The sequence below is a fragment of the Mchenga conophoros genome, linkage group LG18, assembly GCF_057382185.1.
Source record: "Mchenga conophoros isolate Kocher_MC1m ecotype Shallow Benthic linkage group LG18, M_conophoros_male_GT1.1, whole genome shotgun sequence".
Taxonomy (NCBI): domain Eukaryota; kingdom Metazoa; phylum Chordata; class Actinopteri; order Cichliformes; family Cichlidae; genus Mchenga; species Mchenga conophoros.
In genome coordinates, this window is record NC_140543.1 from 3,719,455 (window position 1) to 3,735,428 (window position 15,974).

A 15,974-nucleotide genomic window follows, 5' to 3' on the forward strand; every position below is an offset into this window, starting at 1 on the left:
AACATGTAATATAAATCTGCCGTGTTTCCGCAGAGTGACGAGGAGGCGGCAGGAATGTGACGACGCCCAGGCGATGTGGAGCAAACACAGAGATGCTGTTATTATTTTTTCAATCAATAACAGCCGCAGTGCCGCATGGATTCAGCACGGCTGCTCAAACTCTGGATCAAACACTGCATATACTGAAAAAAGGCTGGTAACAATATCTCAGTCCTTTAAACTGGGAATCAGATCTGTGTTCTAACCCCGGGAATACACACACACACACACACACACACACACACACACACACGTTTCAATAGCACATCTTCAAGCTTCACAGAAAAGATGAGGAGGCAGGAAGTCAGCAGGGAGAAGCCAGTCAATTTTCAAAATAAAAGACTACCGGCAGACTTAAATGCTCCGTTTCTGAAACACTCGTGGATCCACCGTGCGCCCGATGATAAACCGGGGGAGACATCTGGAACACTTATGGGGAGCTTATCACAGTAAGTCTGAATCCTCAAGGAGCGAGTGTACGATACTTCAGGTACTCACACCAGCACGGGTCGCACAGCGTTGTTCATGTTGCCGTACGCCGCTCGGCCCAGCAGCTCTCTGAAGCAGTTCTCAGCCAGCGCTGACGGGTTCTCCTCGCCATCCTGACCCGCCCCCGATGGCGTGTTGGGGTGTCCCGCCCTGCCAGAGAGACCAAAACAACAACAGAGAGGATGCTTAGAAAGAAAAATTAAAAATACCCCCCTGCGGTGACCGTTCACAAGAAACAAACACCTTAAACAAGCTGGACTGAAAACAAGAAAGCAAATTATTTACTTAATGTTTAAATGACTGAACAACAACCAAGAATCAATTTATCACATTGAACACAAAAATCTGTACAGGAGGAACGACGCAAGAAGCTTTCAGGCCATAAGGAAGGAAGGAAGGAAGGAAGGAAGCCAGGAGGAAAGAACAAGTACAGAATAACAGGAGAATAGATCTGAAAAGAATCAATCAGAGCAGCTGGGAAAAAAGGAGAAATCAATGAGGGTATCGACCTGCCTCAACCAGAGGGGTGTGTGTGTGTGTGTGTGTGTGCGCGCACAGACAGAGGAAACAGAAACACTGCAAAGTCTGTGCCAGGCAGAGATTTTAACAGGCCTTCCTTCACTGCGACATCAGAAAAGAGAGAAGAAGTCAGGACTGAAATAATGACTTTGATTGGCTCACTGATGAATCATCGAGGCTTCTGACTGAATGACTGAGCGTTCAGGCCGGCTGCCTGTCCGATGGGTCAGCTATCGCAAACCAACAGTGCAAACCTTCAAAGGCTGAGGATTACTGTGTTACTCTCGAGGGGAAAACTGTAATAAAATCAACAGTAACCAGATAAAGATGAAACAACTGTAAACAGAGAAGAAACACAGAGTTATAGAAACGGCCAACAGCAGCCATGCCCTTCTATCCCACGCGTTGTAGATACTCACAAGCAAAGAATAAGAGCTGAGCAGGAAGCAGTGGCTTTTGATTTACTGGTCAGGTAGCCGCAGCCACAGTCACGAGTTTGGGTAGTGACCTAAGGAATGAGATCGAAGATGCAAGCAGCAGAAGAGTGCGTGGGCTCAGCCTCAGAGACAGGCTGAGGAGCTCAGAGCAGAGCTGCCGCTACGCCACATCAAAAGGATGCAGTCTGGGTTATTCAGCATCTGACAAGGATGAGACGCCCATCTATGAGACCTCATTCTGCAGAGATGATGTCTCTCTGCTGGCTTTCCAGAGCAGCTGAAAAGAGGCAGGTCTGCCTGCAATCAACCTCTGGAGCTCTTTTGTCCCGTGTCCTCCCTCCACCCCAACCGGTTGCAGCGGATGGCCACCTCTCCCTGAGCCTGGATCCGCCAGAGGTTTTTCCTTCCCACTTTCGCCAAGAGCGTGCTAATATGGGGTTTTCTTTCTATAATCGTAGGCGCTTTACCTTACAATAGAAAGCTGTGCAAGGAGCAGAAAACAACTGAAGACATTCAAGGTTTGTAGAAAGAGTCTGACCACTTAAAAGACAAAATAAAGGTGTTGGAGACACTTAAACATACAGACTTTCCACTTCAGGGTTAATAGCACATTTTAACAAGCTTGTAGACCTTTGTTCATGCCCAATAAACCCATTTGTTGCTTGAAATAAACCTTTTTCACTCACACATACATTTGTAGAAGTCATACCTTTGTCATAATAAATAAAGCTGCTTTCTGCAGGCATGAATGCAGAGCTGCTTTAATAACTGAGCTGCCTTTTGAGCCAAAACTCAAATCCTGACAGACTTTGGTGGATCACTGTCACCTGCAGAAAAAGAAAACAGTCTGAGGAGCAGGAGCCGCAGCCCAGCAGAATGAGTAAATAATAATGAGCGGAAGATTTCGGAGTGTGGCTCTGCAGAGGTGACAGTAAGCCCACCAAGAAATGTTTAGCGCCGCAGCTGCAGCAGAGCGAATTCTGATATCAGAAAATAATAAAAAGTAATCCTAATGAGCTGTCAGACGATGACGTCGAAAGCAGGACCGAGATGTGGAAGAGCAGGAAGAGAGGCAGATAAGTAATGTGGAGGATTCCTGTTTTGTAATTTACAAACATCACCTCGCAGCCAATGAGAAGCGAGTCCTCTCACGCCCGTGGGCTCTCTTCTCTGTAATGAGACTGGACCTGTTGTGAAATGTCAGCTGACAACAGGGTTAAAGTTCAACTTATTTGAAGCTCAAGCTCGTTGGGCGAGGTGTGAAATCTGAGGTGTGCAAGCTGTCCGAGACAGCACCGCTGCAGGGAGCGCGTTTCCCTGACTGAGACTGACGTGAAGCGGTGCGGTCCTGAAGATGCTGCAGAGGGCTGTCAGCGACGTACATGAGCCACGTAAGGTCAACATGGATGTTGACCATTTTTTATATTTCTATTTTCTTCTTCATTCCTATTTTATCATTCAGATTTTTAGGACACCCTAAAAATTGGGAAAGCCTGAGGATGGCGGTTGTCCTGCACCTGTGCTCCAATAAACCGGCCTCAAGAACACAAACAGGAAGCAATCGTGTTGTTGTAGTGATGCGTGCGGACGCCAGAGTGCCTCCTCCTGACCTCCTGAGAGTCAGCGGGGACTTTGTTAAATGTGATAAAGTTATTGTACAAAAAGTCCTTCATGCTGTGAATATTTACAGGCCCTGGAAGCTCTTAGAGATGGGGGGAAATTTGATGTAGTTCATTGAAACCATGTTGACACTCACAAAATGAGACTGTGGATATAAAATTGATTTGGTTTGAGATTAAATGTGTTTGTATAGACAGCGCCTGCATTTATAAAGAATACAGGCGCTTTCTTTATAAAGACAAACCCAACAATAATAATACCTGTGTAGTTTGAGGGCCTGTAGTCTGAGATTGTCTAATGTAGTTTAAAACAATCATAAAATATTAACATTTTAAAAAGAAACTGAACTACTGAAACACAGCTACGCACTTTATTAATGCCCTGTCATTGTTCCAGTTATCATCGTTGGACCTGTTTTTGGTCCTGAACTCGTCTCATCTCAGCACGAGGTGGACGAAAATCAAATTTAAACTGGATTTTAAAGCTGTTGTTTGGGAATCAAATGATCAAAAACTAAACTTTCTGCTTATGTGATGATCCGAGTTCAGGGTTTGGGTGGTTCACGGAAGATTTTTGACATTTCAAACTGGACCGCAAAGGTCCGAAGTCTGGGATTGGCTTCGTCTGCAAGACGAATGAATCGCTTTATAAGAGGACAGGATTTTAAGACACCATGAATGAACTTTCTGAAGATTTCTATATTGAATATTTAGTAACTACGATGACTGGGGAAGGTCACGGTAATCATCTCGAACGCTGTTTGCTGCATCTGGACCTCCTTCCAAAGAGGTGTTGCAGCACTTTAATAAATGCAGAATAATCCTGCGTCGTTTCTGAGAGAACAAAGTTATTATTCACAAAGCCACAACCCGGGCCTATTTTAAGCAACAAACTCCAAATGCTTCATGTTGATGGAGGAAAGATGCTGCCAATTAGTTTCTTCTGCCGTCTTGTTGGTTGAAGTTTTCCTGCAGAGCTGCCAGGAATCCACAGTCCTGGCCGGAGACCAGGAGAGCCTCATGTTATGTGTTATATTGATAAAATAATGCAATAGTAAATAATTTCCCAAGCAATAAGCCTGGTCACAGATGGACTGTAGGCAGCCAGCTCTCAGGAGGGAAACAATGCAATTACTGACAGCCCACACGGGCGGTTCAGGGGAAATTAAATGCTTATTGCTCGTTAGAAGCAGGGAAATGAGGCAAAAATGAAAATCTCTGATGTTATAGGAGGTGGGCTGTTGTTATTTAATGAAATAGAAGAAACTTTGCTGAAGCCAGACTTTTCCTGATGATGGTAAATGGTAAATGGCCTGCATTTGTATAGCGCTTTTCTAGTCCATAGGACCCCAAAGCGCTTCACACTACATTCAGTCATTCACCCATTCACACACACATTCACACACTGGCGATAGCAAGCTACATTGTAGCCACAGCTGCCCTGGGGCGCACTGACAGAGGCGAGGCTGCCGGACAAAGGCGCCACCGGGCCCTCTGACCACCACCAGTAGGCAAACATGGGGTTAGTATCTTGCCCAAGGATATTTGGCATGCAGCTAGGATGCAGCCTGGGATCGAACCACCGACCTTCTGATTAGTGGCTGACCTGCTCTGCCACCTGAGCTACAGCCACATGATTGCTCACTTTAGGAAAAAAATTGTTAAAACATTCCAGAACAAAAAAAAACGGTCAGATAGAAACTCAATTTCAAGCCTCCACGGGAAAAGAAAAGTCTGAAAGGATTTACAGCACACGTGAAAAGTTCGTGTTTGATGTCCTACAGTCTAAAAAAAAAAAAAAAAAAAAAAAAGTTTACTCGCATTATTTATTTATTTATTTATTTTTTTAAATGGTGGCGTTTCGGGGGTTAAACATGGAAATAATAAAGAGCTTCAGTCAATCCAAAAACTAAACTGGGACTAGAAAGAGAGACCACATTTCTCCCATTTTGGCTTCTCTTGGCTTTCTTCATTCAGATCTAGACTAATGAGGCCCCATCATATCTTAAAGCAGCGGGCCCAACCTGTTTTGGGCCACGGACCGGTTTAATGTGTGGCGGATAAATACAACAAAATAAAACTATACGACCAAGACAAGAACTGTGGTATTTTGTAAATATAATAATAAATGCGAATTCACTCTGTAATTGTGTAACTTAATTAGCAGCGTCCTCCTGAAATGCGCCAACAACATTGAGAGTAACATCCTCCTCTCTTCCCCCAAGTTTCTAAAAGTAGAATGGGAGGCAGAGCCTTCAGCTTTCAGGCCCCGCCTCCGTGGAAACAGCTCCCAGTTTGGGTTCAGGAGACAGAAACCTGCTTACTAAAATTAAACTTAAGACTTTGCTTTGTCAGCTGTAGATATTCTTATGCTGTGTGTTTCTTAACAGGACTTTTACTGTGAAATCAGCTGAAAAACCTGGAGTTTTCTGCAGATTTCACAATAAAAGTCCGGTTGAGAAATAAATATTTTCTGTCCACTAAAACGCTATAGGCCTTTTAATTTGAAACAGATACTGGAGTGGTTTAACAGAGCTGTACTTCCAACAGAGTGGGGGCCAAACAAAAATATTAAAATAGACCAATAATCATTTTCTTACTCCTACTGTTCTACTATTGTACCAAACAGTAGGAGTAAGAAAAAGACAGCAGATGAGGCAAATCAGGGTCTATGAGATGAGACACAGAGTTTATGTGAATGATGCAAAAATGTTCCTTAATCCTGGTTTACTTTTCATTTCTGAGCTTATGTTTAATGTGCAAACCAGCAGCTACTGCAAGCTTTTGATGTTTGCAGGTTACTCAATGCAGCAGATGAATCTGTGAAGCAACCAGCACATCGTTAAGATCAATGTGTTTGTCTTTACTGGATTTCAGCTGGGTTAGCTAAATGTGAATATTCTAAGGAAAGCCTCCTTGATGCACTGACCACTCCTCTCTTCACTCCCTGTCCTCTTAACCCTCAGCGGTCGCTTCCTGAACTGAATGTTAAGGAAGTTTAAGAAAGTTTTCAAGTTACATGTCAAAATGACAAAGTTATGACCGTCTAACACTTTTATCAGGAAAAAAGTTCTGGTTCCATTTGTACGTTGTGTTCAGATCCACAGTTGTCAGTAACTGTGAAATGCCAGAATGGATGTATTTATAGACTACACAATCCTGTACTGTTGAAGCCTCTGTTGTGTGCGTGCATTTAATCAAGAAGTGTGCTCTAAAGAAACGACGGTGGTGTGATTACAAAGATTAAGGCAGTTAAGACAAGTTAGAGGTCAAAGTCGTTTCCAAGGTGGCAGAGAGAGTGTGTTTGCGTGTTTGTATGTAGGTGTGTGTGCTGATGAGCAACACAGGCAGGCAGTTAATCGTGACGCAGGAGGAGGCTTTGTTCGCCTTCCTCTCTGGTTTCTGCACGCCGGGCACGTCCGCCTTCCCCAAGACGCAATTAAGAGTATCCAACGCCCTTGACCGCTGCTTCCCAGCAGCCTCCAGAGGTTCGATTAGAAAGCCGACAACATGCTGCCGAGCCCGAGTTCGGGGACAAAATTATCAGAAGAAAGAAAAAAAACCAAACAAACAAGCACAACAGCGATTCCCTCAGAGGCGAGAGTCAAACTGTGTTTCAGTGGTGAGCTCTGAGTCACACTATTAAACCGACAAACCCCAAACCTGCAGAAAGACATTTAGTTTGACAGGATGCTGCTGGACCGCAGTGATGCTGAGCTGCTCCAAGGAGGGAGGTCAGCATCCGAATGGGCAGAAAAGTGCAGAACAAATGTTCACCTGCCACTGGAAGATGTTTCAATCCATGGAGAAACAAGTCTGAACTCCCCAGGGAGAGATTTTTGATGAGTCCAGGCAGCCTTTTCCTCCACTTGACCTCCCAGATTTTGTGAAACAGGCAGACCGACGAGAGAAGCTGAAGAAAACTGGTTTATCGGAAAAAATAAAATGCACATCACATGTTTCCAGCTAAGCTATGCATCCTGTGATTGCATGGAGCTGCGTGTGATTGCATTCGCATGAACAAAGCAACACGATAAGGTGCCTGATTACAGATGACTAATGATTACCCTGCAGGGAGGTGATACTATCCTCAGCGGACCACCCGCTCTTCGTTTCTCCAGCTCTTTTTAGCTAAACTGTCACCAGTAAACTCCTCAAATAACTGCTAACTGCCTTGTGAGAGAAGCTTCCTTCTACTCGATGCTGAACCGTCAGTTTGTACAGACGAACGTTAGCATTTTACTTATTCTTCGAAGTTTGGGGAAGCTTCATAGGGCATTACAGGCCTTTAGAAGGTATACAAGACCTGCCAAGAGATCAAGTCGAAACAATAAAAGCTCCAAGAGAAAAAAAGAGATTTGACTGAACAGCTTCTAAAACTAAATGTGTCGCATTCCTACATCTCTGCAGATGTGTGCCTCATATTTATGCGGGTATTGGTTACACATGGATTTTAACACCCGCCCAGAAAAGGGTCGGGTTTTACTGAGATTTATCTTCCAGCCATGGAAGATGGATTGGCAAGAATTCTGCTTTCCCTGTCAAAGGTTCATTGAGAAGATACTGCAGATACTGGATCAACTATTTTAGCAGTGGGGGGAATAAGTGAGTGAGACCATGTCAGAGTCATAGAAAAATAACAGTTTGGATTTGAAGGCCGGCTCATCTTCTCGATCGCTTGGCGTTAGGTCAAAGCTGTGTGAGGCCTTTTTCTAGACTTGATATTGCGATAATATTAAACGTGTATTGTTGTACAGTTTTTGATTGGGTCATGCAAACAGTGACATTGAAACACATGACTGCTGTTAGCCTCATGTTCACTTTCTGCGCCACCATCATCTTCTTCAGCACAAATATCAGCACAGCTACAGCGTTCAACTGTTTCTCACCACGTAAATGTTGAAGAAGAGCATGATGGGAAATCCCCGCTGTTTACAAACCCTCACAGTCCGTAGCTAAAAACCTTTAGTTGGATCCACAAGTTTGTGCACGAGGACATTTTTTGTAGTTTTGTGTCCGATTTAAAATCCTCTGTGGTGAAGTTCAGAGTTTCAATTCAAGGTATTAAATAAAATTCCCCATTTTTAGTAATACCCAAATAATTCCCAACCTGGCTTCTGACACAGATGTGAGGATGCACCAGACTTCAGTGTTTTATAAGACTTTCAGAGTCTTCTAGTGGACGGCAGCTACAAGACGAAGGCTCGTCAGTTGGTCTAGAGCCTGACATGAATATTCCCTCAGCAGTGATGCGTAATTACAGCAGCTAAGAACAGTTACATCAGGAAGGGGGACAACATTAACCAAAATTCAAAGATGAAGCCTGCTCCAGTAAGATGCTGACACCTTAGCTTTAAGTATCTGCTGATGCTAAGTATCCACTGGGAATAGGACAGATCACGAGTTTTCTCTCTAACATCGCAGGGTTTTTACTTCACGATATAAAAGTGCATCGAACTGTTGCTGTGAAACGGTGCTATATGAATAAAACTCCGCTGCATGTAATCCAAGTAAAACGGCTCAGAGATTAAAAAACTCAGAGATTTAAATTCTTCCAAACTTTAAATGGTAAATGGCCTGCATTTGTATAGCGCTTTTCTAGTCCATAGGACCCCAAAGCGCTTTACACTACATTCAGTCATTCACCCATTCACACACACATTCACACACTGGCGATAGCAAGCTACATTGTAGCCACAGCTGCCCTGGGGCGCACTGACAGAGGCGAGGCTGCCGGACACAGGCGCCACTGGGCCCTCTGACCACCACCAGTAGGCAAACACGGGGTTAGTATCTTGCCCAAGGATATTTGGCATGCAGCTAGGATGCAGCCTGGGATCGAACCACCGACCTTCTGATTAGTGGCTGACCTGCTCTGCCACCTGAGCTACAGCCACCCCAACTTTACCAAACTTTACCAAACTGACTCCTCTGCATATGGTCAAGTAAAAAAAAAAAAAAACTGTGCTAGTTTATTTATGATTTTAATTTTATTATTTATTTATTTTTTAGCTTGAATTAATTAAAACTGATTAAAAAAACAGGTTAAAAAGCATTTTTATCACTATAGTGATGTTTCTTTGGAGAAAGGTAAAACCTCTTTAGGCAGTGCTATTCTTTCCTGTATGTCAGGAAAAATGTAACGTGACTCGAGTGTGGCTGGAGTTCATGATTTCATAACTTTAGACTCGCGGTTCAGTCAATCTACGCCAAAAAGGACAGATTAAAGGCAAGAGTCAGACTTAAATATTTAACTACGTGTCCTTCATGTTTAACCTCACACATCCTACCTCGCCTCCTTCAAAGAGCACACTTCCAGCCTCAGATCCGGCTCGGGGTTTCTGCTCATTAAGTCGCAGAAACGACTCGAACGCTGCCATTACTGCAGAGATGTTTCCCCCCCAGGACAGCGGGGAAGGAAGATATGCAGAACAATTATCCCAGGAAAATGGGAAGGTGCATTTCCATTTAAATGGTGAAGATAAGATTTGGTGATTGGACTGTTAGGAGCAGGAAATAAACACGAGATTAAACACGAGAAACAAAGAGTGCATGACAGTTAAATAGAGAGACCCGTGTTTCACGGTGGTCCAGCAAAGCTCGTTCCTTCAACAGAAGACGTTCATCTCAAGATCAGCATAATTAATTAAAGCTAAACTTTAAAATCTTAAAAGCGTAACGTGCTCACTGGTGGTCAAAGGAGCTTGCAAAGAAAAGCGTCTGGACTTCTTTAAGTTACTTGAAGACGTTTCACCTCTCATCCGAGAAGCTTCTTCAGTTCTAGGGTCAAATGGTGGAGAGTCCCAGATATAAACCTAGTGGGAGTTTCCCCCCACAGAGGGACAAAAGGACCCCCTGATGATCCTCTAATCGCCTGAGCCAAGGTGTGAAACTGGGTGTGGGTCCCAATCAGCCAGAGTTTCGGGTGAGTTCATTGTGAAACCTGGCCCCACCTTATCATGCGAATTCCTGAGATCAGATGGCCCAGGATGTGAGTGGGCGTTAAGGCGTCTGGGAAGGGATCTCAGACTACGATGACCTGGATGACTGAGAACCTTCGCAGACGTGTTCACTGGCGATTTCCTGTTTTTCAAACCATTCCCTGTAAACTTTAGAGGTTGTTGTGAGGAAAGTCCCAGCAGATCATCAGGTACTGAAACAGTCAGACAAACGTCCGTGCCATGTTCAAAGTCACTTAAATCTTCTTTCTTCTTCATTCTGATCCTCAATTTTGGTTAGATACGTGTTCACATGCAGTTGAACTTGAATGACCCCTGGGTATCCTGCTTTAAATGCTTGGAAGTAACCTCCCACCACACCTGTGGGTGACAGGAACACCAACCTGTCCGAACAGCCACAGCGCTCTCATTCCTCCACATGTGTTGGAAGGGAGGGAGCGAGCTTCTTGTGGGGCTTTAGGTAGGAAAAGAAAAAACAGGCGAGAGAAGGAGGAAAAAAAAAAAAAGAGTCAAAGGGAGGCAAAAAGCAGGTCCAAAAATAGCATTTTGTTCACATGGAAACCACACAAATGAGAAAGGAGAGGTTTCTACAGAACAGAGCTCAGGTGGTGAAATCAGGAGAGAAGGTGATAAAAATGAGAGGCTGAGGAGGAAAAGCGAGGAGAGTAAAGAGATACCATCATCTGCTTAATTTAACTACTTCAGTTCTGGGTTAATTTTCTTATTAAATATGTGACAGAAAATGTCTGCAAATGATCAAAGCACTAGTTCAAAACAAGAAAAGATATTTGACGCACTATTATTGTACATTTCAGACATCTTTTCTTTTTTAAATCAATAACTGTCTCAAAGACAGAGGAGAAGATTGGTAAGGAATTCGAACGAGACAAAGACACCAGAATTAAGCTTTGTGCTCGGTCATGTTGATCTTTGCAGTGCAGGCACAGCATCACTCCCAGCCCGGGGATGAGGAGCAGAACTAAGCTCCTCAGCACGACATCGGGATTTCCTCCTTCACCTGGATACAAGCCTGGATTTGTGGGCTGAGTGAATAAAATGAGGTTTGAGGTGTGTGGGAGGCGGTAATTCCTCCGCTCGAGTTCAGGTGAAGGTTTGTATTCCGTCGGCCAACCTGATGATCCCGAGTGATTTACGGCAGATCCAACAGCAGGATTTACTTTGGATTCTGACTCTCCACGTGCTGCGGGCAGAATTAAAGACGTCAAAGGTCCAAAGAAGAGCGAGAAACACAGAAAACCGGCAGAGTTTGTTAGAAAGCAGGAAGAAGAAAACGCACCAACCAAGTAAACACAAGCCAAGATCCTTCGGTTGCGCAGCGTGACCAGCGGTCATATTTTGGGTTGGTATTACAACGTTAATCTTATCATGTCCAAGTTCCTGTCAAACTGAATAAATCCTCTTGTTCTGAATGAGGTGTGTTCCTATTAAAAGGGAGTTCTTCCTCCCCGAAGTTGCCACGTGCTTCTTCACGGGGATCATTTGATCGTTGGGGTTCTCTACTCTAAAGTACTGAGAACAGCATGAACTGGGAGCTCTGGGTCTTGTTAGCCCTTTCTTTGTCACACTGGTTCATGCGTGGTGGAAAAAACTCTCAGGCCTGATTTAGACTTCTGCGCTGAATCTCTGTAGAGCGATGATGTAACCTACGTAAGCGGTCGACGTCGTTGTCAGCACTCATGCTTGTGCGTTCACTCCCAGCTCATGGCCGGACGGGACCTTTCCAGTACATGAAGGCTCTCCGATAGAGTCCAGCCGGAGTCCTGCAACTAGGACTGCGCCATAACACACCATCCATATTAACCCTGGGTATATTTTTGCATGATTTACAAAACCATTATTAAATGAATAAACGATGCAATGATGTCATGCTGATATAATTTTAAGGTTATATTGCCCACGCCTACCTTCAACATATGAAACCGAGTAATTACAGTTTTCACACATCACTGAAGGCCGAAATCTAACGCAATCTGAGATCCAACACAAATTGTGCTGCACGCCCCCATCCGACACTCATGAGGCCCCAGAAGATGACGACAGCGTATCGTTTGCATTACAACATGATGAGAAGGCTTCCTTTCCCACTAAATACTAGAGATGGACCGATCCGATATTACGTATCGGTATCGGTCCGATACTGACCTAAATTACTGGATCGGATATCGGAGAAAAATAAAAAATGTAATCCGATCCATTAAATATCACGAAAGCACCTCACAAAACTTGCAACACGCCGTAACTCACCTCAGAACGTTAGCACGTCGGAGCAGTATGCATCACGTGATAGAGCGGCTGTGGCATGCGGGACCTGTCGGTGGTCTGGATAGCATTTGGAGCTTCGCTAGCAACCCGGCATTTCATCTCCGACAAAGTTATCCCCGAGAGAAGTAAAGCAAGTGTGTAAGTCCATCTCTGAATGTTTGTAAAGCATTCCTGCGTTAAGCTTAACAAGCGATATATGGAGCGACTGCCTCTCCTGCTGCTACTTCAATCATGAAACTGCTTAACGATCAGCTGATCGGCTTTTCTGTCGCGAGTCTGTGTCTCTAGTTTGCTTTTGGCCCACTTTGCACCAGAAAGAGGAAACCAGCGGCTGAACAACAGCAGCACGTTTAAGCTTGATCAGCTATTGTTAGAATGTATTTAATATTACTTTCTACACCAGGATCTTTTTCTACAGCTGACGGCTGTAACTGTGCAGGGGCGGATCTAGCAAAGTTTAGCCAGGGGGGCCGATAGGGCATGAACAGGGAAAAGGGGCACAAAGACATACTTTTCTTTCTTATTCTCATTTAAAATGTCGAGCTTTTAATAAATAATTATCTGACACCCAAAGTTTTAATTTGATGTAAAATGAATAGAAGTCAATTACTGTATATAGTGACTATTAGGTCTAATATATATACCCTAGTAAGCTATAGTACTTTTTCCTTTGGGAAGGTACCATCTGTGCAGTCTGCAATTTTGTTGAAGAAAGATGTTGAATCTATTTAATATTTCTTGAAAAATAATTGATTTCTGTGCTTTTTTTTTTTTCACACTGCATCAAATTAAGGTTGATTACGTCGATTAAGCATCATGAGGTGGAGCGTGAGGGGTGGTTCCCTATTTTTTATTTATTTATTTTTGTTGTCGCTGGGAGTTGGAACCCTATTAGTTAGGTTGCTTAATATTTATGCTAAGTACTCTTTAAAATACCAGAATAGGGAGGATGGTGTAGGTCTAAGTTTATTAGATTGATCAGTATTGCTGAACTATGAAATATTTTTTTTTGCATACAGGTATAACAGAATAGCTTTAGTGTAGTTGTTGTTTTAAACTTGAGTATGAACTTATACAAAATGCAGCAAGATATTTAAAAAACAGTTTTGTTGATTAAAAAACACTATATTGGATTCATATCGGTATCGGCAGATATCCAAATTTATGATATCGGTATCGGACATAAAAAAGTGGTATCGTGCCATCTCTACTAAATACCAAATCAAATTACGCCTCTAATGACGATGATCTATAAAACCTGCACACACACCTCATCAGCTAACCGTTTCTGCAAAAGCAAAACCGCTTCCCAAACTCCTCGTGTGAGGGTTCAGAGTCGCTACTCTTCCACGTTTACCCAACAATACATTGAGGAGGAGAGCAGGAATGAAAGACTGTGAAAGCAATAAATCTTGCTCTGTCCCAGGACTCTGCTCGGATACGATAAGAGAAATGTTTAGGAAGGAATAAAAGCTGGAGGGAAAATGGAGTTATGAGGTGACACACAGGCACAGATTTGTTTCCTTTCATAAAAACCTGCCCTCGCTGCTCCATTTACTAACTCAAGTATTTTTTCTCTGCCTGTCACTTTGTAACGAAGGACACGTCTTTTTTTATTCCGTCTTTGGATTCTTCAGCTGATTAATGAGCTTCAGGTGAATTTTTGGCACAAATACACCTGAGAGCTGGTAACTGGTTTTAATGTCGCTGGTTATAATTAAAAGCACGGTCAGGATTTTGACCTTTCATCTTCATGTGCACGCCACAAAAGACAGTTCTGCCAAAAATGTTCGATTATAGGTGGTGAATTGTACAAAAACTGATCTGGAACTCAACAATAGACCGACTGAGGTCATAAATCATGTTTTCAGCTTCTCTACACTGTCTTTCTTAATGCTGCATGATTGGTGGTTTTGTGTCTCCTGCTGAAATTACACCTGAAAGTCACACACAGTCGAGTCTTTTTTCAAACACCTACTCTGAAAATTATCAGCCACCAGGGGCGCTGTGGAGTCTATCGAGTGTGGATGTAATATCGGCATGAAAATATAATTAATAATTAGACCTCTGTGCACTGAATCACACTTGTTATTAATCTCTGTCTCTCTTCCACAGCATGTCTGTATCCTGTCTTCCTTCTCTCTCCTCAACCGGTCGCAGCAGATGGCCCCGCCCCTCCCTGATTCTTCCTGTTAGAAGGGAGTTTTTCCTTTCCACAGTCGCCTGCTTGCTCACAGGGGGTTTGTTGGGTTTTTCTCTGCATGTATTATTGTAGGCTCTACCTTACAGTATAAAGCACCTTGAGGCGACTGTTGTTGTGATTTGGCGCTGTGTAAATAAAACTGAATTGAATTAATCATCAACTAACTTTATTCAACAGGTCCAACATTACTGGGAAACACAGACCTTGCAACAGCTGTGAGGTTTCTGTGCTGCTGTGACGTTGACTCTGTGTGGGTGTGGCCTACCAGAGCGCTCCTTTGTTTCCGGGGTGTGTGTCGTGCTCCTGCTCTGTGGAGAGGAGGGTGGGGTTTTTGGTGATTTAGTTTTTTATTTATTTTTTATTTAGTCTTTTGTTTGGTGAACATTTTCTGGGTTTTGTTATATTTCCTTTATTTTGACAGTTTTTTTGTCAGTTTTTTTCAGTTAAATTATTAATAACAGAAAAAACTTTACTTTTACAGAGACGTGCTTTAACCTGGAGACAGACTCATTTGATTAAAGATAAGTCCGACTAGAGTTTCTTTGAAAGCTTCATTAACACCAACAAGGCAGATGTTGACAGATGATGACACCTGTTAACTTGGACTACAAACAGCAGCAATAACAATGTGACACTAAGGATCAGTTCTGCAGCCGTGAGACAAATACTTTGAGTCTAGTTAATCCAATCTGAGAGAAGATCATTTAATATTTTAGCTGTTTTTATTTTATTTTATGATTAAATTCTCTGTATCGCGGACAGAACAATGAGCTGTGTTAAACTGCTATGAAGCATAAATATTAACACTCAGTGTGAAAGCGGCAGAATCTTAAATATCACAGAACCAAAAATTATCAACTGATTATTGAATCTGGAGTCTGTGAATCTCTGTTGCTTGTATCAGCTCCAGAGTCACACGATAATTTTCTACAGGAGTCTCTAATGCTGCAAACAGGAGAGCCTGAATTAGCTCCTCCCACTTTGCAGATGAAAAACAGCTGTATCGTCGGTTTTCTTAGAGAAACAAAAATTGTGGCGTAAACCAGTTTGTCCCTCCGATTCAATATGAGCCTCTCTAAACTCTAAAGAAAGCAGGAAGCATAGTGTCAGATACAGCTCGTGTAAAAAACGGTGACGCTGCCGCTTTAATCCTGACATGGCTACGACATGCTTCATGTGTTGGCCGGGTTTGATGGAGTCTGTGTTGTCGAATGTTGTCGTCCAGCTGTTTCTCAGAGTGGATTTGACAGCTTAAAATCATCCCGAGGATCACAGCAGACAGCAGCAGGATGTGAACAGAGGATGAGGTGGATCAACACCTCAAGCACACATGTACGAGGAAAAGATGGCGACTGAATGATAAGCAACCAGACCTATCAGAAATCCTGTGGATTAGTCTAGAGCTGAAGTCTAACACTAGAAAAGC

General features: G+C 43.2%; 1 protein-coding gene across 5 annotated transcripts in view; it reads right to left on the bottom strand.

The window, feature by feature from the left end:
• efr3a (EFR3 homolog A (S. cerevisiae)) overlaps nucleotides 1-15,974 on the bottom strand; it is a 134,509-nt gene that overhangs the window by 60,129 nt on the left and 58,406 nt on the right. For all 5 annotated transcript variants that reach the window (XM_085255996.1, XM_085255994.1, XM_085255995.1 and 2 more), the window contains one exon: nucleotides 538-678. In XM_085255996.1, coding sequence (XP_085112122.1) covers nucleotides 538-678 — 141 coding nt within the window. The remainder of the gene's footprint in view (nucleotides 1-537; nucleotides 679-15,974) is intronic.